General features: G+C 51.4%; 2 protein-coding genes across 9 annotated transcripts in view; both read left to right on the top strand.

Annotated features, from left to right (window-relative positions):
- The window catches only part of GAS7 (growth arrest specific 7), a 224,255-nt gene extending 214,672 nt beyond the window's left edge, over nucleotides 1–9,583 (top strand). For all 8 annotated transcript variants that reach the window (XM_077165966.1, XM_077165967.1, XM_077165969.1 and 5 more), the window contains 3 exons: nucleotides 322–401; nucleotides 1,992–2,090; nucleotides 2,805–9,583. In XM_077165966.1, coding sequence (XP_077022081.1) covers nucleotides 322–401; nucleotides 1,992–2,090; nucleotides 2,805–2,918 — 293 coding nt within the window. In that variant the 3' untranslated portion in view covers nucleotides 2,919–9,583. The remainder of the gene's footprint in view (nucleotides 1–321; nucleotides 402–1,991; nucleotides 2,091–2,804) is intronic.
- Nucleotides 9,584–14,345: 4,762 nt separating this feature from the next.
- On the top strand, nucleotides 14,346–20,602 carry RCVRN (recoverin). Its single transcript, XM_077163129.1, has 3 exons — nucleotides 14,346–14,822; nucleotides 17,473–17,584; nucleotides 20,447–20,602. The coding sequence occupies exons 1-3, from the start codon at nucleotides 14,442–14,444 to the stop codon at nucleotides 20,560–20,562; spliced, it is 609 nt and encodes a 202-aa protein (XP_077019244.1). The 5' UTR covers nucleotides 14,346–14,441; the 3' UTR covers nucleotides 20,563–20,602.
- The last annotated feature ends 433 nt before the right edge of the window (nucleotides 20,603–21,035 follow it).

Below are 21,035 nucleotides of genomic sequence, written 5' to 3'. Positions count from 1 at the left end.
CGGTAGAACTGCTGTCCTTAGAAAGAGAAGCATTTCTTGGGTTCATGAGAGTTCTAAGACTATAACACACACACACACACACACACACACACACACACACACACCCTCCCCATTCCAGAATTCTTCGGGTCTGGGTCAAGCTCAGATGGACACTGTGAATGAATCTGCTCTCAGGGTGCTGGCTTGTCTCTCTGCCTTTGCTCTCCTTCCCCTCACTTCTCAGTGGCCCCCATGACTCCAGGGAGAGGCGTGAGCATGGCCCTGGGGTACAGGTGGGAGAGGGCGGCCACAGTAAGGACCGGAGCCGTTGGTATTTTCCAGGAGATGACCTGATGCGTTGTGTGGACCTCTACAACCAGGCCCAGTCCAAGTGGTTCGAAGAGATGGTGACAACCACACTCGTAAGTGATCAGCAATGTGTGAGTGTGTCAGTCCCTGAGTGGGGGACAGTGGGCAGGGAGAGAATGGCATGAAGATGACCTTAGAGATGGCTGTCATCTGCTTTAATGTTGAGGTCTGCTTTAGTGTTGAGGGCAAGACTTCCAGCTCTGGGCCAGTCTGTGTGGATTCACATCTCTGCTCTACCACTTCCAAGCTGTGTGAACTTGGGCAAGGGTCAGCTTTTGCTATATCCTCCTTGAGTTGTTTCTGAGAGGCCAGGGTCAACAGAGGATGCCCCTATCCCAGAGGTGGCTGGACAGTGGCCCCTTTATAACAGGTAACCAAGTTGTGGGTAAAGTGACACCCCAAACCCCATCCCTGAAGAGCTGCCATTCTAGCAGAACCTTGATAGGAGGTCCCTGCCAGGTATAGAAATGGGTATGGGTGGGGAGGTGGTGTAGATGGGATGAGAAGGGCAAGCCTTCATGACCAAGGGGTTGAGGAGCAAGGGACAGATCCTTTGATACCCTCCTGAGTGTTTCTTGTAAAGAGGCAGTGGCTCCTTGAGGGTGAGCACCCACTGAGTGACAGTGAAGTATGTGGTCCTTGGGCTATTAGGCCAAATGGAGAAGACGCATCATGCCAGCTGCCCCGAAGCCACCCCCAGTGCAGGGCTGACCTGGTCACCTTCCCCAGGTGTCAGCCCACCAGAGCAGATGTCAGCTCATTGTTACCAAAGACAATGACCTAGTTTTCCTCCTGGTTAATCTGCTAATTAAGCCCCCTGCTTTACTCCCCTCTGTAGTTAATCACTTGGGTCGTGACCTAGTTGTGCATGTAATAACAGCCTGATCCCTTAAATTCCAGAGACACGGAACCATCTAGAAACCAAAGGACTAGCCCTCCCCACCCTTCCCTTTGACAATGACCACTCAGCCAGCAGGTGTCTCAGCTGCCTCTGGCCTGGCCTCTCTTCCTTCCACTAGGGAGAAGCCTGGGGCGGGCAGAGGAAAGGAGGCTGCTCCGCATGGGTTTGAGGACAGAGCCCCGAGGACCTGAGCACGGAAGCTCCCGTGTGTGCCCCATCTTCCATCCCATCGGGGTTCTCGAGCAGGGGCTGCTCACTCAAAGTCATGATCGAGGGTCACGAGAGTCCCTTGCTCAGATCCCAGCTCCTCCCGTAATTCCATGCTGCTTTGGGCAAGTTAGGTTGTACTTCTCTAAGTGTTGGTGCCCTTGTTTGGAAAATGGGGATAATAACAAAACCCGTCTCTTAAGGTTTTTATGAGGACAATTAAGTAATACATGTAAAGCTTTTAGCCTCGTGCCTAGAAGAACAGCCTTTCAGAAACAGCTGCTGCTGTTGTTGTTACTATCATCATCACCTTCAGTTCTAGATGTTGGTCAAGATACTTCTCCTTTCTGAGCTCAGGTTCTTCATCTGGTTCCAAAGGGTTAGATGGGATTGTGTATGTCAGTTGTTGGGCAGGGCACCTGGCAAGATGTAAATGGAAGCAGCTTTGTCTTGGGTTTTGTGTGTGTGGTGGTCTGGGACCTGCTTGGTGGGAAGACACATGCCCAGAGGTCTCTGGTCTTTTCTCACCCGGCAGGAGCTGGAGCGGCTGGAGGTGGAGAGGGTAGAGATGATCCGGCAACATCTGTGCCAATACACACAGTTGCGGCATGAAACTGATATGTTCAACCAAAGCGTGAGTTCCCTGCCCTTAGGCTGAGGCCAGCAGGTCCCCTGGGGAAACCTCGGGGGGCTGGGGGGATCCCACCTGGCACTGTGCCATGGCAGGCTAAAATGGCAGGCCACAAATGGACCTGTCCTGAAGGTGGGCAGTGGGCAAGATGTATGAGCCTGAAGTGGCCTCTTGGGATGGACTTGTCCAGACTGTTCTGGAAATCCCCTTGAGCCCATCCCAAGCACAAGGAATGGGTGCATATAGGAGAAAGAGAGTTAGAGTAGTTAAAATGACTGAGGATGTTATTACCTCTCCTCGTGAATTTCTGGAAGGAAATTCTGGGAAAAGATGTACTTCTAGAAATATTAAAAATATCTAAAGCTAAAGTTCCATTTATCCTGCTCTCAGATGCTGAGTATGGGGACAAATGGAGGAAGAGATCAAAGACCATGAGCCTTTAAGGCCACCCTGTCCTTTCAATTCCTAGACAAGGCTCCTGGAATTTACTTGGTAAAGAGCCTTCCTCAGATGGTGAACATGAGGTATGGGAGTTCTGGTCTACCCACTCTCATAGCCCTGTTTGTGTTCTGTTCCTTAAATGGGCCTCCCCTTGAGGCTTTGGGACTTCATAGAGAAGCTACTCTCCTAGGTACAAAGATGAGAGCACCAGACTTGGAGGAGACATCCCAGGCTTGGCCCCACCTCTGACAGTGTCCTCTTCTCTGTCTTCTGCAGACAGTTGAGCCTGTGGACCAACTGCTTCGCAAAGTGGACCCAGCCAAAGACAGGGAGCTGTGGGTCAGGGAACACAAAACCGGCAACATTCGCCCTGTGGACATGGAGATCTAGATGGGCATGTATGGCCCAGGGGGAGTGGGAAGTGGGGAGGGCTCCCACAGAGAGGAGGTGGCAGCTCTTACTGTGGAGCCAACTGCTTAGTGGAGCTGCCCTCCTCCCCCTGACCTGGTTCACATTGAGAAGAAGGGAGAGTGTGTGCTACAGCTGGTTGTTCTGCAAGGGCCACCAGGACAGCCCAGCTGTGAGCTCCCCAGTATTCCCAGGCCAAGAAGACAGATTCACTGCCCTACCATCATCTCCAAGGCTGGAGCCCCAACTCCCGTGCTGTGCTTGCCATTCTGAGAACAAACTGTGGCTGGAACTTTGTGATCTCTGTTGAGCTTCCCACCCCTCGAGGAGCACACCTTCAGCCACCTGTGTCATGTTCTTGTGCCCCTGGAAGCCCCAAGGTCCAACCCCCCCTCCAGTTTTGGAGTATCAGGAGAGGGAGGTTTCGGTCTCCAAGCCAATGTCAGCATGCAGAGAGAAGAGAAGGCACCACTCAACAGTACCCCCCACACCTGGAAGTCTTCATAGCCCTCCCTCTTTAATGTTTCTTTTGCATTCTGGGGGCCCATATCCTGGCTTTTCTCTGCCACTTTCATCATCTGGGGTCTTGGGAAGGAGGCCTGGCTCCTATCTTCAAAAATGGACTCTGCCTGGAGAGATCAAAATGGAACTACCTCATTTGGCAAATTGGCCCCAAGTCAGAGCATTGAATTGTGCTTCCTGTCACAAAGGCATCCTTTGTGAAGTCTCCCCAGAAACTCCAGACCAGGCATCCCTCAGCTGCCGCCCACCCCTTCTACTCCCCTTCTCTCCCAGGCTCACTCAAGGAAGCTTTCCGAAGTTCTCAGTTACCAATATCTTGTCCAACTAAAACTCTGGGGCTGGAAATGAATCAGCTCATTACAGTGGCCAGGAGAACAGAAAAAGCCACTGTGGTCTATCTGCCATTGAGTCCTCAGCGCCCTGTGCTGCCCTCGGCTCCTGCCTGTGGTTAGAAGGGCTCCATCTGTCCTGCGTGCGAGACAGGTCAGGGTAAGCCTTTGTCCTCTCCCCATAGATGGCTAGATGTGCTTGGGCATGGCTGAGTGGGGACCACCGTGTCTTGTAAGGCTTTCTCCCACTGAAGGGCCTCAGGTTACACCAAGAGGGCAGGACTCAGAGGCCTTGTAGATTCTCTCCTGGCTTTCTGGGCAGGATCTCAGCACCATGGACTCGACTTCTTCTGCACATTCCAGAGCCTGCACTGGGCCCCCTCTTCGTGCTGGCGCTGCCTCTCCCCTTTCTCCATCTTCCCATTCCTGGACAAGCCTAATCCCAGTGTGGCTTTTAAGCTTTGCAGCATTGCTGATGGCTCCTTGCTCATCATTTTCTCCCGTTTCTAACACAGCGAACATGTTCTCCACTCTGTTAGTCCTGAGAATCAGCCTGAGGAGTCCTGAGAAAAGTGAAGTGACCTGTAGGAGGTCACACAAGGAAGAGGCAGGTTTAATCTGGAACCAAACCTCTAAGAACATATTTTTACAAATTAATTTCTTCTAGTTATTGCTTTGGATTTATAGGACCTATACATCTCCCATGAGAGTAGACTTTTAAGAGTCCATCTCCATGGCCTCTCTCTCTCTCTCCATACAGGCTCATAACTGTTTATTTTTAATCTGGACTCTTTGGGTACCTCTTTCATTGAGTCATGGTTTATATTAGAAAGATGCCTAATAGACAAAAGTAAACCAAAATTGGTTGCTTTCCTCCTCTTGTTGAAACATCCTAACCCAAAAGGCTGACAAGAAGGCCTTTACCGATAATGATGGATCTTTCTATGAGATGGAGAACCAGACCTCATGCCGTGACACCAGCTATGATTTCAGGAAATTATTTATTGGTTTCCTCATTAAAAATGGGTGCTCATATTGATTGCTTTTGTGGCTCAGCAAACTCATTTGTGGGTGACTTTCAAGTATTCAAAGGCAGTAGCCCTGATGTTAGCCTAGATATTTTGAGTGTGAAATGGTTTTGACATTGTCTGCTTTGTCTTGTCTGGAGACTCCGGAGCCCCCTTTCTATCCCCTGGGCAGAGTGTGCTCTCTTGCTTCTCCCAGGGTAACCGAAGTTGGTCCAGCATGACTTCCTCTCCATTTCCTGTGGTCATTCTTTCCCCTTTACTCTCCTCACCTTTAGCCTAATTACATATTCCTTTTCTTTTTGGCTTCCCATCTTTATTAATTTATTAAGCTGATGTTTACTTAGGGCCAGGAAGTGTGCTAAGATCTGGAGATAAGGTATGATTTCGTGCTCAGGGAAGCCCTTAGTCCCTTGTTTTGAGAAGACTTCTCTTTTCCCCCATGGTCTTGCTTTCCATAGAATTCAGGCATTTCAGAGATATATTCCATTGTGCTGATTAATCTGTGCACCCATCCATCCATGTAGTCAGTCATTCATTCAGCAGATACTTGAGATGAGCCAGGCATTGTACTAATGTTGGAAACAGATGCTCCCCCCCACCCCCCCTGTTCTATTATCTGTGTAGAGAGGAGGATGCTAAGATCTTTCTGGAGAATCAGAACATTGTGTCCCTTCCACACTTAACCTTTAATTATGGCCATATGGCATCGACCTTGTAGATGGAAAGTTGACAGCCACACGTTTAACCTGACCCTCATAATCCACACCCAATCCAAATTCGCAAAATTCTCTTTTGTTTTAAATAACAACTCCCCACTTTACAAATGGGAGGAGTGAAGCCTGAAGATGGCCAGTGAGTGCCATGATGTGATACGGTGAAATGGGCCCCTCTGGGTGAAATCAAGATTAGCACGATGTCTAGAAAATCTAAAGCTGCACTTGGGAGTAGCAGATGCACTCAGCTATCTGGGTGATGATGGTGATTTGGGTTTTACTGTTTTTAGGCTGTACAGGGATCTTGCTGGGTTTATTCATGGGATGGGTGATGGTTGAGAACATCCATTGCTCCCCTTTCTGAGAACAGAGCAGCCCCTTTTATCTGCTCCCACCAGAGAGGCACAGCTCAGACTAATGCGCAGAGTGGGTTCACTGCCATGAGAACATCCAAGAAAAACCAGTGTTAGCTTGTGTAACAAGTGCTCCCTCCGCCCCCACTCCCCAATCAAAGGCGCTATATTGGGAGGCTATGCACAAGTCTAAGGGTGAAGCCTAAGATGGTGAGCAGGGGAAGGGGTACAGCTTATATAGGATGGTTGGCCGGGGGTAGTGAAGGGGAGGTGGTGGATTTTCACTGACTAGCTTGGGAGTGAGAAATTGGCAGGCTACGGGTGGAGGTACTGCAAGCTTGTAGCTGCCAGGGCTGTACCTACTGGAGGGCAGAGGTTGGATAAGGGGAGCTGTTGCAAGATTAGCTACCAGAGGGCAAGAAAGTATGGGCTGGGGTGGGCTCCGTGGGTTTCCTGGAAATCATGGGTGGATGAAGCTTCTTAGAATATTTGCTAGGGGCTGGTCACATCATAGGGGAAGGGGTTCTTCCCAACAGCAATTACGTATGCTTACCTTTCTGCTGTTTAGAAGAGAGGAAAGAGGAAAGTCCAAAGAATCAAATCTGTACTAATTTGCGGGGTGTGGGGGAGATAGGTGGTGGCTTGTGGCTATCGGGTGCGGTGCTCACTTGGCAGAGTCAAAGGGGACTTCTAGATTTATTTTTAATTGGCTTTTTCAAAGCACGTCATTTGCAACATTCATATAATGTTATCTGTAACGACACGAAGAAAATAAAATGGATTTTGATTTGTAAGAAGTGCTTTTGATCAGATTTGCGTGGACAGCTGCCCAGAGGTTCCGCAGACAGGATGGCTTTGGGCTGCCTTCCCCTCTCCTCAAAAGCCTTGGCCTGGGAGAATTTCTGTACCAGGAGGCCTGCTTCTCCACTCATCAGGGCTGATGAATGGCTGGAGCAAACAGAAACAATCTGCAAATTCACCAACCAGGGGTGTGTTTCTATTCCCTTTGTGAAGACCAATTAATTACCAGATTAGCGAATGGAACACAAGAGCGATGGCTGAACCAGAGTCCATTTTTGGAAATACATGCATAAAATGCCAGGGACGTCAAAGACCTTGGCTTGTTGAGGTGATTTCATTTCCATCTGTGAGTCGCCCTGACAACAAGAGTTTAAACAGGATTGTCAAGACCTTTGTCATTGAGCAGATAGGAGAAAGGACTTTGCAAATGTTAGTCGGGCATGATAGGAGAAGTTTGCACAACCAAAATGCTTTCTTAATCCAATAGCAACCCCCCATCCCCACAAGGCTCACAACCTTTCTCCACCCCGAGCTTTATTGAGCCTCTGCATAGTAAAATTCTTTTTTAAAAAAAAGAAGGATATAGTTCTGTGGATTTTGACAAACTTAAGCAGTTTTGTAATTACTACCGAAATCAGCATAATGTTTCCATCCAAAAAATTCCCATTTGCCCTTTTGTAGTCAAGTTTTTCCACCCACCCTAGCACCTGGCAACCACTGATCCACTTCCTGACTCTAGAGCTTCACCGTTTCTTGAATGTCACATAAATAGGATCCATATAGACATCGCCTTTTGAGCCTGGCTTCTTTCACTCAGCATAAGATTTAGGAGTCATCCGTGTTGTGCGTGTCGGCAGCCTGTTCCTTTTCACTGCTAAATAGCATTCCCTTGCCTGGGTATACACGCTGCTTCCTTGTTTTTAAAATGAGCCATTTCCTTGGAAGTTTCCAGCCCAGGGTCTTCAGCTTGTTTGCACAATCCCTTCTAGCCTGCTGCTCCCTCCAGCTCCCAAGTCTCCGCTTCCAAATGCCGGCTGTGCCCACAGGTGGCTTAAAGTTTGCCTTTTGAGTTTATTTGAGGTTCTCGATAGTGCAGAAAGCTGCCAGGGCTTGGGGTGGGGTGCCAGAGGGCTCCTTAGCCAGCTGCTGCTGCTACTACCATCAGAAGCTTGCATCTTGTGGAGTAGATCCCCTCCCCCTTGGGACCCTCACTTCCACCAGCCACAGTCCTTGACATCTAGTGAGTGCCGGGGGCCCTGCGGTGAGTGGAAGCAGCACAGACGAGGAGGCGAAGGGCTGGCCCACAGTCTCATCACAGCTCTTCTGTGAACTTCGGTGGCTTCTTCTGCAAAGTAAAGGTATTTGTTCTAGAAGGTCTCTCAAGCTGCTGGGTTCTGTCTCCTTCCCATCTCATCTCCAGTTCCATAACTATTCTGTTGCCTTGTGCAGTGTGTAGCACTTGCTAAAAGCCTTGTGGAAGGGATACCCTGGCTTCTCCAGGTGGACCCAAGTGGAAATCAAATTAGAGTTTTATGAGCTGTTAAGAATGAGGTAGTATCTCCTAGAAGACCCCCAAAGAAAGCATAAGTTATATTACCTTTTGGGTACCCTCTGCCCATCTTGGATAGGAGGTCCTGAAGTCTACTCCCAAGCCCCAAGGAGCTGGGACCTGCAGTCCCTCAACAGGCAGCTAGAGCTTCCTCCAGGAGGTTCTTGTCATTGCTAGACAGTTGCTTGGCTGGTACCCAGCTTGTGCCTACATGCTGCTGGGCAGGTGGCAGACAATGGCAGAGACACCACCAGACCCAGCTAATGCCAGGCTGGGCAATGGGCTTGACCCCCTCGTAGCCCCTCTCCCAAGCCAGGCCCTGAGCCTGCCCTTTTTGGTGAAAATGAGCCTGGAAGGCAACTGAAGACACCCTTGGATCTGGGCAGGTGAAGGTCAGGGAGCCTCAGTGGGCAGCCATGCATCTGTGCTGCTGGGACTTCTCTGGTTTGCGCTTTTCCAGGGAGGACCTTCAGCATCTCAGAGGAGGATTATTTGTGGTGGGGATCTCCTGGCAGTGAGGGCCCCTACTCCTTTGTAGCAGACTTGAATGAGAAGATGACACTTAGAGGACAGATGGTGGGAAAGTGGCTTTGTTAGGAGCCTTTGCTGGGAGGTACCTCTGGGGCAGGGGATGTTGCAATGACCTATGGGCTCTCTTTGGCCCAGGTGTGGAATCCAGGAACGTGGGCACTTTGTGTTTGAGAGAGATGAGATTCCCAGTGAGATTGTGATGGTGGAATGTAAAGGGCCGGGACATGCATGTGCTTTAATGGGGGACAGTGTGACTTGGGGACAGAGGGAGAAGGTATATGGGACCTCTGGAAGCCGAGGGTCCCAAGACCAGCTTCTGGCCCTGCCCTCCTGTCTCATTGGTTCACGAGGCCTGAAATTTAAGTTGCGTCCCTTCCTGGACCTTTGTGTACCCTCCGTCAAACAGAGTCACCTCTCTTCCAGCGTCCCAGGCTGCACATCGGGCCCCAGGAGCTGTGGCCTCCAAGCAGCCGTGTGGGTCAAGGGACAGACAGAGGACAGCTTCCCTGAAAGGGGCACCAGCCAGGGGACTCTGAGTTGGCATCCCTTCCCTTGGGAAGGAGATATTGGGTAGTCCCCTCTCAGACATGAGCACATCCACAAACCCTATTAAAGTGGAATTTTCTAACAAAATAGACTTGCTTGTTTGGTCTGTCTTCTGTAACTTTTGCTAAATACTTTATACATTTTTAATGTTAAAAAGCTGTGTCTCTGCCAGCATTGCTCAGCGCGGTATGAATGTGTTTACTCCACGTTGTGTATCTCCCCCCATCCCCGTCCTCTGGCTGCCTAGATCAGTAAATAAAATCGATGTAATATAATTTATAAAGAACACTGTTGAATCTCGGATCCCTACCCGTGGAGCTGTCAACGGCCCTTCCCTCCCTTCCCGACCCCCACCCCATAACAGGATTTTGTGTGTATTAATGCTAAAGAATTAAATGTTTAAAGGGGTGAAGTTTTGAAGGCATTTGGTATATATAATTGTTCTGCAATATCATAAAGCATTTTCAGGAAGTTAAACTGCTATCTCAGTTTTTCTCTCCGGCTCTCTGTGTACACTTGAGATGCTTAGTTTCATCCCATGTAAAATAAACCGTGTAGGGACGCCAGGTGCCCCTGGATGACCCCCTTCTGGGAGAGCTGCCACGCTCTCCTTTGTACGGACCGTCCCAGTGTTCCTCCTGGTCTTTCGGGGTTGACGATGGCTTTAGTCCTGCTGTACCAGCAGGGGGACACAGGGCACCTCTGTCCACAGGGCGTGGCACCCAGGGGGATACAGTACAGCCAGACCAAAACAGCCTGCCCTGGCACCCGGTGATTTCCTGTCCCTGTGGGCCTCAGCCCGCTGCCCCCTTCCCACTCTCACCCTTGGGCTCCTGGCCTTGTTTCTTCCTCCTCTCATTCATTCATTCATTCTTGAGTGGCCACTACATACCAGACACTGTTCTAGGCACTGGGAATACATCAGTGAACGACACAGATTCCTGGCCCTAAGAACTTACGTTCTAGCAGGGAAGGAAAGACAAAAACAAGCCATCAGAACTCAGTTATGTTGTGTGGGTGTAGGAAGTATTCGGTGGAAAAAAGAGGAGCAGGACAGGATGGGGAGAGTTGGTAGTTCCAGAGTCTGGGGTAAGGGTACATGGTACTATTAAATATTGGGGTGGCCTCATGAAAAAGGTGGACATGACCGGACCCAGCTAATGCCAGGCTGGGCGGTGGGCTTGACCCCCCACGTCCCCCTGCTCCCGAGCCATGCCTTGAGCCGGCCCTGCTCAGTGAGAGAACTGAAGATGCCCTTGGATCTGGGCCTGGAGAAGGTCAGGGAGCCTCGGTGGGCAGCCACGCATCCGTGATGCTGGGGCTTCCCTGGTTTGAGCTTTTCCAGGGAGGACTCTCAGCATCTCGGAGAAGGGTCATTTCTGGTGGGGATCTCCTGGCAGTGAGGCGCCCCACTCCTTTGCAGCAGGTTTGGGTGAGAAAGTGACACTTAGAAGATGACCCCATGCTCTAATTTTTCTTAACCCTCTAGATGCTGGGAAGGTGGCTTTGTCAGGAGGCTTTGCTGGGAGGTACCTCCTGGGGAGGGGACTTCGGGAGAAGCCCTGGGGGTGAGCCCGGTTAGGGAGGTGGAACGAGAGTGTTCAGGAAGCCCCACACCGGAGGATGCCCGCTTCTTTGAGGAACATCAAGGAGGCCAGCGTGGCTGAAGCAGAGGATTAGAGACGCGGCCGATGCCATCAGAGAGAAAACGGCAGGGAAGGGGCAGATACCGCGCAGCGCTGTGGGCCATCGAAGGGCTTTGGGGGAACTGGGGCTCCCCCGTGGGGTCCTGAGCTGAAGAGTGCCTGCTCCGCCTCTGCTTTTAGGGGCCCACTATTGGCTACAGGGTGAAGGCCAAAGCTGGGAGACCTGTTAGGAGGGGAGTGCAGGAAAGCCAGGGGCAGAGCCCGGACCCACACAAGTCTGGGAACACAGTGATGAGGTTCTGGGGGGTTCCGTGACGTGACACCAAGATGACTTCTCGCCAGGTAGGGGTGGGGAGTGACAGGGGGGCGCTGGGGCCGATGTCCAAGATCCAGGCCTGCGCCCCTGAGCACATCTGCGCTTGACCAACAGGCTGGTGGGGATGGGGATCCGGGGGTGGGGCGAGGGGGATGGCTTCCTGACCAGCGCCATCTCCCCCCTGCCACCCCCATGCATCCTCTGCACCCCACCCCACCTGCTCAGGGCCCCAGCACCAGGCTCTTGTCCTTCAGCTTGTAGCAGGGTGAGGCAGAGAAGCGATGGGGGGTGGGGGGTCCCGCTGGTGGCGACAGGGACGGCTGCTGCTTTCAGACAAAGAGAAGCTGGGGGTGGGGTGGGGTGGGGGCGATGCCCCTGACCGGGGACCTGGGGCCTCACCCATCCACCACGGTATTCAGTGGTCCCTGGGGCTCGGGGAGGGTTCACCGCCCCAGCTCAGACTTAACAAATCCATTCACGCTAGATCATCCCAAACAACTTGTTTGTCTAAGGAGCATAAACTCTCCCTCTGACGGAAGATGTTTATGCAGGTTTTCAAACAAACCTCCAGGTCGTGACCCCCATCCCCACCTCACCCCACCCCCCGACTCGCAGAAGCATCAACACAGCTGCCCCAGGCGCCTGGCGTGGCTGAGCCCCTCCTGGGCACGGCAGGCTGGAGAATCTGGATGGTGCAGGCAGCGTCCTAGCTGGTTCCAGCTCTTTCCTCCTTGTCCTGGGAGAGGTCAGGGGAGATAGGGGCTCTGCTGCCTTCTGCATAAGCCCAGGCAGACCAGGGCCATCTCTCCCTGCCCACTGCCACCTCCAGGGTCACAGCTACCCCAGTGCTCACCTGCAGAAACAGAGACTCTTCCCACCTCGAGAATGGAGCTGGAGGATAAGTGGAAGGAGCCATGAACTTGGAGCCTGGCACATCTGGGTGTCCCCCGGGGCAGCTGTGTGCCCAAGGGCTGGCTCTGTGCCACATCGGAGCCTCCGTCTCATCCCCGCGAGCTTCGGCCTCACCTCATGTGCAGGCTTCGTGAGACACTGAGGCACTTCTAGTAGCCTCTCCACCCCACTAGTGGTTCAGAGGCAAAAGGCAGAGGCTCTGCCTCCCTGACCCTCCATCCCCAGGGACTGCTCAGGGCTGCAGGGAAGCTCCAGCCGTGAACACGATGCCAATCCACAGCCTGGGTTTAGTCTGTCTTCAAGTTTGGCGACTGTCCTTTCTAACTGCTCTTGAGAACAAATGCCTTTCGAAGAGTCTACAAGAAGAGAAAGGGCCCCTATAAAGAAATAATGTTCTCTTACAGACTGATGGGAAAAGTTGGTAAATCTGTACACACACACACACACACACACAACATTAAGATATTAATGGGTGGGAGGGAGAGGTCAGCGTGTCAGTGCCTAAACTTCTCAGGCCTTCCTGGGCCACATCTGGTGGGCTTAGAGCAGGGTGGGGGTTGTTTTTACCCAGCAGTGGGGACCTACTTTCCCCTGCCACTAACCTGTTAAGAAATAGGGTACAAACCCCAACTTCACTGCCTGAAGATTGTGAGGTTCGGTCTTCATAGTTTCGGCCTATGAACAAAGAGGAGGCATCTCTCCCATCTAAGATGACACTTCTGGGGTGCCAGGTGCATCCCCCGCCCTACCCAGTGCCAACTAGCATCCTTGGCTAAGCCTCAGGCATAGCTGGCCTTTCCTTTGGGTGATGAGCATTTGGGTACATAATGTACATTTTAGGGTTCCTCCTGAGTCTTACACTCAAGGTTCCCCAGCCCAGCCTGCTCAATTTTATGGACCCACTCGCTCAGCCCGCATAGAGTATTGCTACGGGCACCAGGCACCATGCTCAGCTGCAAACTGACAGCCTGCAAGCTGAAATGGAGCCACAGACCTACAGTGATTGGCCCACACAGTGTTTCTGAAGTTTTGAATTACTGGCCAAAGTTTAAGAATTCGGAGAGTACATATAAAAGTCTGATTTCTGGATTGCTCTTGAATAATTGAAAAAACCAGCAATGCTCGGCCAACAATCCCATAGGACCACATTCAAATGGGCAGCCTCTTCCCCGTGGAACACAGGCCTCACCACTCCCTATTGTCTCCCCAACCCGCCTACAGCATTCACTCACTCTAACTGCTGGGCCCTATTACAGATGAATACAAAAACAATGTAACATGTGTAGCAGATACTATGTACCAGGCTCTAGGCTGGGTGTTTCAAACATATTAACTCACATCAGTGAGGCAGTCACAGCAAGGCAGGCACCATGATTATGCCCATCCATTCAAGAAATATTTCCAAACCTGGCAGGCACTATTCCAGCAATGGAGATACAGCTGGGGACAAAATAGACAAAATCCCTGCCTTCGTGGAGCTTCCATTCTGGTGACGGACAGACAGTAAATGAATAATAAATCGGAAGGCTTGAGCGCACCCTCACAGGATACACAGTTTGGGGCGTGTTGATGTATGGGGGAGAGGAGGTGTGTACTATTGTAAATTAAGAGGTCAGTGTGGATCTTGCTGAGAAGGTGACATTTCAGCAAAAGCATGAAGAGGTAACAGAAGAGCATTCCAGGCCCAGAGAGGTTAAGAAACATGCCTGGCATGGCACAGTTAGTTGATCAGAGGCAAAGCTGGGATTTGAACTCAGGCTGGCTCCAGAACCGGAGCTCCTAGCCACCCCATTATTTGGCCTAACCTGAGATGTCACCCCTGCCCCTGAGAGGCTGGGTTCATGCAGAATTCCAGCAGAGACCATCACTCCTAGAGAGCCAGACCAACGTGGGGGTGCAGGCAGCGTGGGGGAGGGCTCGTGGGGAGGCCTGGACCCAGGGTTTCTGCTCCGAAGGTTCAGATGTCCCATCCTATCCTCCCAAGGGCCCAGGTGAATTTCTCTGCCTGCTCTCAGCTCTTTCAACCTCAGCAGGGTGCTGGGAGCCCGGCCCCCCTGACCTTGTCAAGCTCCTGAGCCACTCCTCCCCCACCAAGGACCGGGAGAACTGGCCACAAATCCTCCTAATCCCCCAGCGTCTTTTGTCTCCCGTCTCAGAGCCGCAGCCCAGCCCTGGCAGCCGGGCGAGCGCGCGTCCCACCCACGCACCCACACACCCACCGGCGGACACCGGCTGGCAGGCGTCCACCTCCCCTCACCCATGGGCAACAGTAAGAGCGGGGTGCTGTCCAAGGAGATCCTGGCGGAGCTGCAGCTGAGCACGGCGTTCACGGAGGAGGAGCTGTGCGCCTGGTACCAGGCCTTCCTGAAGGACTGCCCGAGCGGCCGCATCAGCCTGCAGCAGTTCGCCAGCATCTACGCCAAGTTCTTCCCCGACGCCGACCCCAAGGCCTACGCGCAGCACGTGTTCCGCAGCTTCGATGCCAACAGCGACGGCACGCTGGACTTCAAGGAGTACGTGGTGGCCCTGCACATGACCACGGCGGGCGAGGCCCAGAGGAAGCTGGAGTGGGCCTTCTCGCTCTACGACGTCGACGGCAACGGGGCCATCAGCAAGAACGAGGTGCTGGAGATCGTCCTGGTCAGTCTCCGCCTCGCGCCGGCCCCGCTGGGCTCAGGGCTCTGCGCTGCTGGGGTGGGGAGCGGGGGCGGCCTGGGGGGCGGGGGGGAGGGGGCTGAGGGTGGGGGATACGGGGGCTGGAGGGATGGGGGGGATGAGTAGGCGGAGGAAGGGTCTCCAACACACTTGCTAAGAGAGGGGCAGGCAATTCTCCAAAACTTGGTGTTCTTCCCAAATAAGACTCTGGGTAATGCCCATCGCCTTTTGTTTCTTCCTTTCTTTCCTTTCCTTCCTTTCCTTCCTTCCTTCCTTCCCTCCCTCCCTCCCTCATCCTTCCTTTTCGCCTCTCCTTCCTTCTTTTCTCCCACTCCTCCCTTCCTTAAAATGTCTTCCAAATTTTTCAAAGGTACACATTTAAACTCTGCCACGATTAATTTTAAACACATAACATACTTCAAATACACAGTAGAAGGAGGCCAAAGTTGGGGGCCGTGAATCGGGTTCCAGTGTGGATTTCCTTCCAGCCATTGGGCAGCCCCCCCCCCCCCACTCCACCCTCTGAGCTTTCTCATCTGCCACGTGTCCTAGATTTAACCTCTGGATCCCACTGCTCCTACTGGGCTGATATTCCCTGCCTCCACGTACTCCAGTATGTATTCCCCTCTCTGTCCAGATTGTCCTGGTGCCATATCATGTGTTGTTAACATTTTAGGGGCCTTTAAAATAGTTTTCCTTTATTATGTAAATAATAAGTGAAATTTGAAAACAAATGCTGATTTCCGTATCACTAAATATTCTTCAAAATCATTTAATAGCTGCTTAGGATTCCATCTTGTGAAAATACCAAAACATTATTTAACTATTCCTGTATTTTTGGATGAGAGGCTGTTTGGATTTTTTTCCCATTATATCAGCTATATTTCCCCTCATCTATTATCTTTTTATTTGTTCTTTTTTTTAATCTCCATCCTCCCACGGCACTTGGCTGTTTTTCTGATTCCATTCCTATCAGGAGAGAGAATGTTTTTTATATTTTATATAATTTTGGGTGCATTTGTAGTTAAGATTTCATTTGCACAATTCTCCTATCCTTATTAGGAGAAGCCATAAATAAGAGAGGACAGAACGAAGTTTGCTTTTAGAGGACCCAGCTTCAGTGTCTGGCTTGGGCCTCTCGTTAGGGGCAAGTTGTATGTGAGCCCCCTAGTCATCTGGACACAGCCTGGACAGCAAGTCCCCTAAGATCAGCAGGACTCAAGTCAAAGGTCATGGATGAAGCACTGGCCTGGGAGTCAGGAGTCTCAAGATCTAGCCCTGGCTTTCCGCCACCTAGCTGTGTGGCTTTGGGGAAGTGACATAACCTCTCTGGGCCAAGTGCAAGGATTCGATGATTTCTACTCCTGTCCGACTGTGCTCCCAGGTGAATCCAAGGGAGGCAGAAGGCTCTGAACAGCCAGTAGTATCCTTCCCACTCCCATTTGACACACCTGCCCACCCCCTACCTGCCCTGAGACTGTGGGTAGAGGTTATGACAGGTCAGAGGGGCCAGTGCTGTGAGAGTCCACTCTGGGCCGGCCAGCCCTGGTGTTCCTGAGCTGATGGAACCCTAGAAATCTGGAGCCAGAAGGGAACATTGAGACCACCTGATGCCTTTCACCCGACCTTCCAGGTCCAGAGGCCCTTTCTGACTTTCCCCAGATCATACATCTGGATTCTTTGTTAGAGTGTCAAAGGTGAGAGCAGAGGGAGGTGAGAAGGATCCTTGAGCCTAAGCTAACCTTTCCCTGGGTCCTTCCCTGAGAAGAAGGATAAATTAGGGGCTTCCTGAGCCCTGGGAAGACACTTTGGAAAGTTCTCGTTGACCCTTCCCCTCCTGCTTTCTCCAGCCTCGCCTGGAGTGCTTTCCAAGGCATTTCAGAAATAAGAAGGTGAGCGGGCTGGGGCATGATACAAGGGTCCAGATGCCAGAACTCAGCCGCCTGGGATTAGAATCTCTGCTCTTCTACTCCTAGCTGGGTGGCTTTCAACAAATTGGTTGCCTCATTTTCTTCACCTGTAAAACGGGACCAAAATACCAACCTCCTGAGGTTGTTTTGAAGTTCAATGTGCTTAGGAGACTGACCATTTTAAGAGCTCCATAAATCTTCACCGTCATTACCTTATGCCAATCCTGCTGGTCTCCATGTGGATACAGAAGAATCCATCTGATATCCTAAACCCTCTGGGCAGTAGGATTTTGAGGGATGATTCCCAAACTCTAGCCTGAGGGCTGCCATGGGATTATCAACGGGAAGCTTCTTATTTCCTATATTCATTTTATTTTTTAAAAAATGAAAACTATGCCTACATGGTCAGAAAATGCAAACAGTACAAAAAGGTCCAAAATGAGAAGTGAAAGCTTCTCCTTCCCCATGTCCCTTGTCCATTAGGAGGCTCCCATGAAAATGCAGATGCCCAGGCCTGAACCCCAGGGATTCTGATTCAGTAGCTCAGTCTGGGATCCGGGAAGCCTCATTTTAACCACTGCCTTGGAGGACGCCTGCCTGATCTCCAAGGCTGTTCAGCACTGGGAGAGGGAAGCTATGACCCAAAGCCCCAGCGTGGGCTCCCCCTAGGGTTGAGAGCTCCTGCTGTGACTTCTAACAATTTTCTCCCTCTCGACTGTGTCCAGGCTATTTTCAAAATGATCAATCCTGAGGACATGAAGCATCTTCCAGATGATGAAAACACACCAGAAAAGCGAGCTGAGAAGATCTGGGAATTCTTTGGGAAAAAAGATGATGGTGAATTCCTTTTCCTTCCCAGCCTTTTTTCTTATAGCCGTGAGCTCTTTCCTTAGAGACCCCAATGAGTGTTTTCCTTCTGAGTAAGAGTTACAAAGGCAAGAGTGAGGATGCCTCATCTTGTCATGCATCTCCAGGGCTGTCTGAAAGGGTCCTGCAGGGTGGTTGGTGACCGGGAGGGTCAGCAGGGGTGGACAGTCCTGCCACCATGCTAAAGCTAAAGCAGTGAAATGGTGCTGGTGCCACATTCCCTTATAAAACTCGTTCACTGCTTAGGACTCCCGGGTCAAGGAGGAAAGCTTCAAATTATAGAGTGCTTTAGAAGGAAAACAGCTTTTGTTATTACTATAGATTTAGCCTACATTCAAGGAATAGTAATAGTAAAAAGTAAAGGCAAATAGTAAAAAAAAAAAAAAAAAAAGTAAAGGTAGTAAGCTCATTAGCAGTTTGACTGCAAATGGCAAGTTTAGAAGGATTGCAAACTGCTTTCTCTTCAAATGGAGCTTCAGTATTTCTAAAAATGCTTTCTGCACAGTCAGGACAGGACAAACTTCAGCTTGGCCTAGGTCTGAATTAGCAGCATCAAGTCCCAAGTAAGTGAAATCTAAATTTACATGGCTTTACTTTGGGAAGTTATTTGGGGTCCACCGAGAAGCACCCCTAAGACAGGATGAGATGTGCGAAAGATTTATAGGGGGAAATGCCTATACGGGAAGGATCCGGAGGAGGCTAGAAAGAGCTATCGGGCCACAGTGCAGGTCTGACTCCTGTGAAGGAGACAAGGAGGGAAGGAAGGTTGGGTAAGAGATGCCTTAGACTGCAGTGCAATTCTAAGAAAGTTATGGCAAAATTGAGCCCCCTTCTTGCAAGACTGGGCCTGTCTCATTAGCCCCATCCTGCTCAGTCACTGGCTTAGGAAGCCCTTGGAACTTGTGGTCTTACTATGAAAGCAGTGATGGATTCCAGAACTCTGCAGTGGGGCTGTTGGTCAGCAGCGCTCACGGCTGACATGGGAAGGCCATGATAGAGGGGTTGGTGTCAGGCAGGGGTTGAAACCCAAATGGCCAGAGAGGCTGGAATGATGAAAATGAATGAGGTGGATAGTAACCCTACTAAGTGTTGGGGGGGCTCTGCCAAGGTGAATATCCACCCTGCTGGCTTTCAGCTGATGTTTGCCATGTGGCACTATGGAGCCACATGATCTATTATTTTTAAAGAGAAGCCAGCAATTGAGATTTTTTAAATCTGAAGAGCTTCAGTGATAAAAGCTGCATGGTTCAACTAAGACACATCTGAGGGGTCAATGTTGGCTCCTTTGAAAGGATTCCAGAGGAAAGTCCTGAGCAAGATGTGAAACAAGGGCAGGGAGGGATGGCCCTGTCCCTGCTTACGTGCAGTCAAAGGATAAATCAGAGAAGTGAGAAGGTCATGAGCCCTAGTGTGAACACTAGGGTGAGGCAAGCAAAGTGCCCAGTTTCCAGCCCTGTGCCATGTGGGTTCCTTCTTAAAATTTTGCATAGTAGATGCCTCATTCTCCTCACCCTAATGCTGTCCTGTTGAGCACCTCCCCTTTGAGCCCCCTATTCTCATCCTCCTTTGCCCCCCTCTGCAAGGATTAAGTGCCCTCCATGTGGCACTTCACCCCTCCTCTTTCGCCGCTATGGACACATACCTGTGGATTGCTGCTTTCCTGCTACTTGCTAATCTGAAAACTGACCCAGGGGAATGTCACAGGAAGGGGCCGTGTTAAAGGGCTGGCGGATTATTCTGACCAGGTGATGTGTGTGTGTGCTTCCATGTAGTCCTTTGGAGACACTCCCTCACCAGATTGTGGCTCTGAAGGTAGGAGTTTCCAGCCCTGGGTGAAGCCAATGGGGCAGCTTGGATTTTAAAGCCCCACCCAGACCTGTGCAGGATCCCAGCCCAGGCAGGATTAAGGATGCTCAAAAGGCCCAGCCCATGAGCCAGTGGAAATCCAATTCGGTTCAGGGGAGCTTTATTGAGCACCTAGTATGTGCTTCCGCAACCATAAGCCTAGGGCAGCTTCTGTCTCATTCTGGAGTTATTTCTATGTGTGACTGTCTTCACCAAGAGACCAAGCATTTCCTGGGGTCAGGGACTTTATCTGACACGCCCCTCCCCCCCAGCACCCCCTTCCCCGGCAACCACCTGAGACTGAGTATAGTGGCTTCAGGCAAGGAGAAAGGGCTCGGTGACATCTGCTTATGTGGGTTGAAGCCCCTGGTAAAGACACCTGGCAAAGAGAGCCTGGATGGGGACAAGGCCCCCCGGATCCCAGATGGGAGGTGGATGGGGGTGGTGGGGGTGCACAGGAAGGAATCACGGAGGGGCTGTCAGCTCCGAATCCCAGGGCTTCGTAGCATGGGTGTCCTTGCATCCTCTGGGACCCCTCACCTCTCACTTCCTCCTCCTTGGATGAATGTCATTCCCCGCTTCTCAACTGAGACTGTGGGCCTGACATCTGAGTCGGTTTGCTCTTCTCGGTCCCTGAGAACTGGAGGCTTGAGACCTGGCATAATAGTTTTAAACTTTAATAACCAGCAAAGCAGTAGCACCTGCCCATCCCAGGAAAACACAACCCCAGACTGGCAGCCTGAGGCTCTCCTCAGGGCCAGACATGCACCCTTTCACTGCTGGCTCATAGCGAGGTCCAATGGTCCTGTGGGGGGAAGCTGGGTATCTGCGGTGGGGGCAGAGGAGAGGACAGTGTCCTCATGGGCAGTGAGTATTCAACATTTAATAATAGGTAGATTTGTCCTGGGAGTCCTAGCCAGCTGCCAGCCTGCTTGCAGCCTGAAATAGCCGATACTGGCCGTTCTCTCTATTTTTTCCCTTCCACAGATAAACTTACAGAGCAAGAGTTCATTGAGGGGGCCCTGGCCAATAAGGAAATTCTTCGAATGATCCAGTTTGAGCCCCAAAAAGTGAAGGAAAGGATAAAGGAAAAGAAAACCTGATGGCAACTGCTCAGCGCTCCTCGCTGCCGCGCGCGCGCACGCACACGCGCGCACACACACACACACACACACACACACACACACACACTCATTCACATCCACTCACCCGGGGCAAAGAGAGCCTCCAACCCACAGCGCAGCTCCCTGCCAAACTGAAGCAAGCATCTTTAGTAGCCACCCCTTCTCCTGCCCACCGGCTCCAGGGTCCCGCACGGGGTACCCCACCTGCCCCCTCTCCCTGCCCCCTGCTAATAATCCCAGGATTAGACCAGAGGAGTCCTAAATGTCACCCCGCTGTAAGCTCCTTTGTAGATCGCTGAGTGAGCAGCTTCCAATAAATGCGAGAGGCACTGGGCACGTGGCTGCGCTGGTCCTTCTTGAACCAGAAGCGGAAATGCTTTCCGTCTGCTCGGCCTCGGGGACCGTGGGTATCCTGGATGCAGTCCTAGGTGGCGGTGCTGGGAGGAAGGGGA

Source organism: Tamandua tetradactyla, chromosome 6 (assembly GCF_023851605.1).
Source record: "Tamandua tetradactyla isolate mTamTet1 chromosome 6, mTamTet1.pri, whole genome shotgun sequence".
Lineage (NCBI taxonomy): Eukaryota > Metazoa > Chordata > Mammalia > Pilosa > Myrmecophagidae > Tamandua > Tamandua tetradactyla.
Note: the sequence above shows the minus strand (reverse complement) of the source record. Positions and strands in the feature narration are given on the sequence as shown.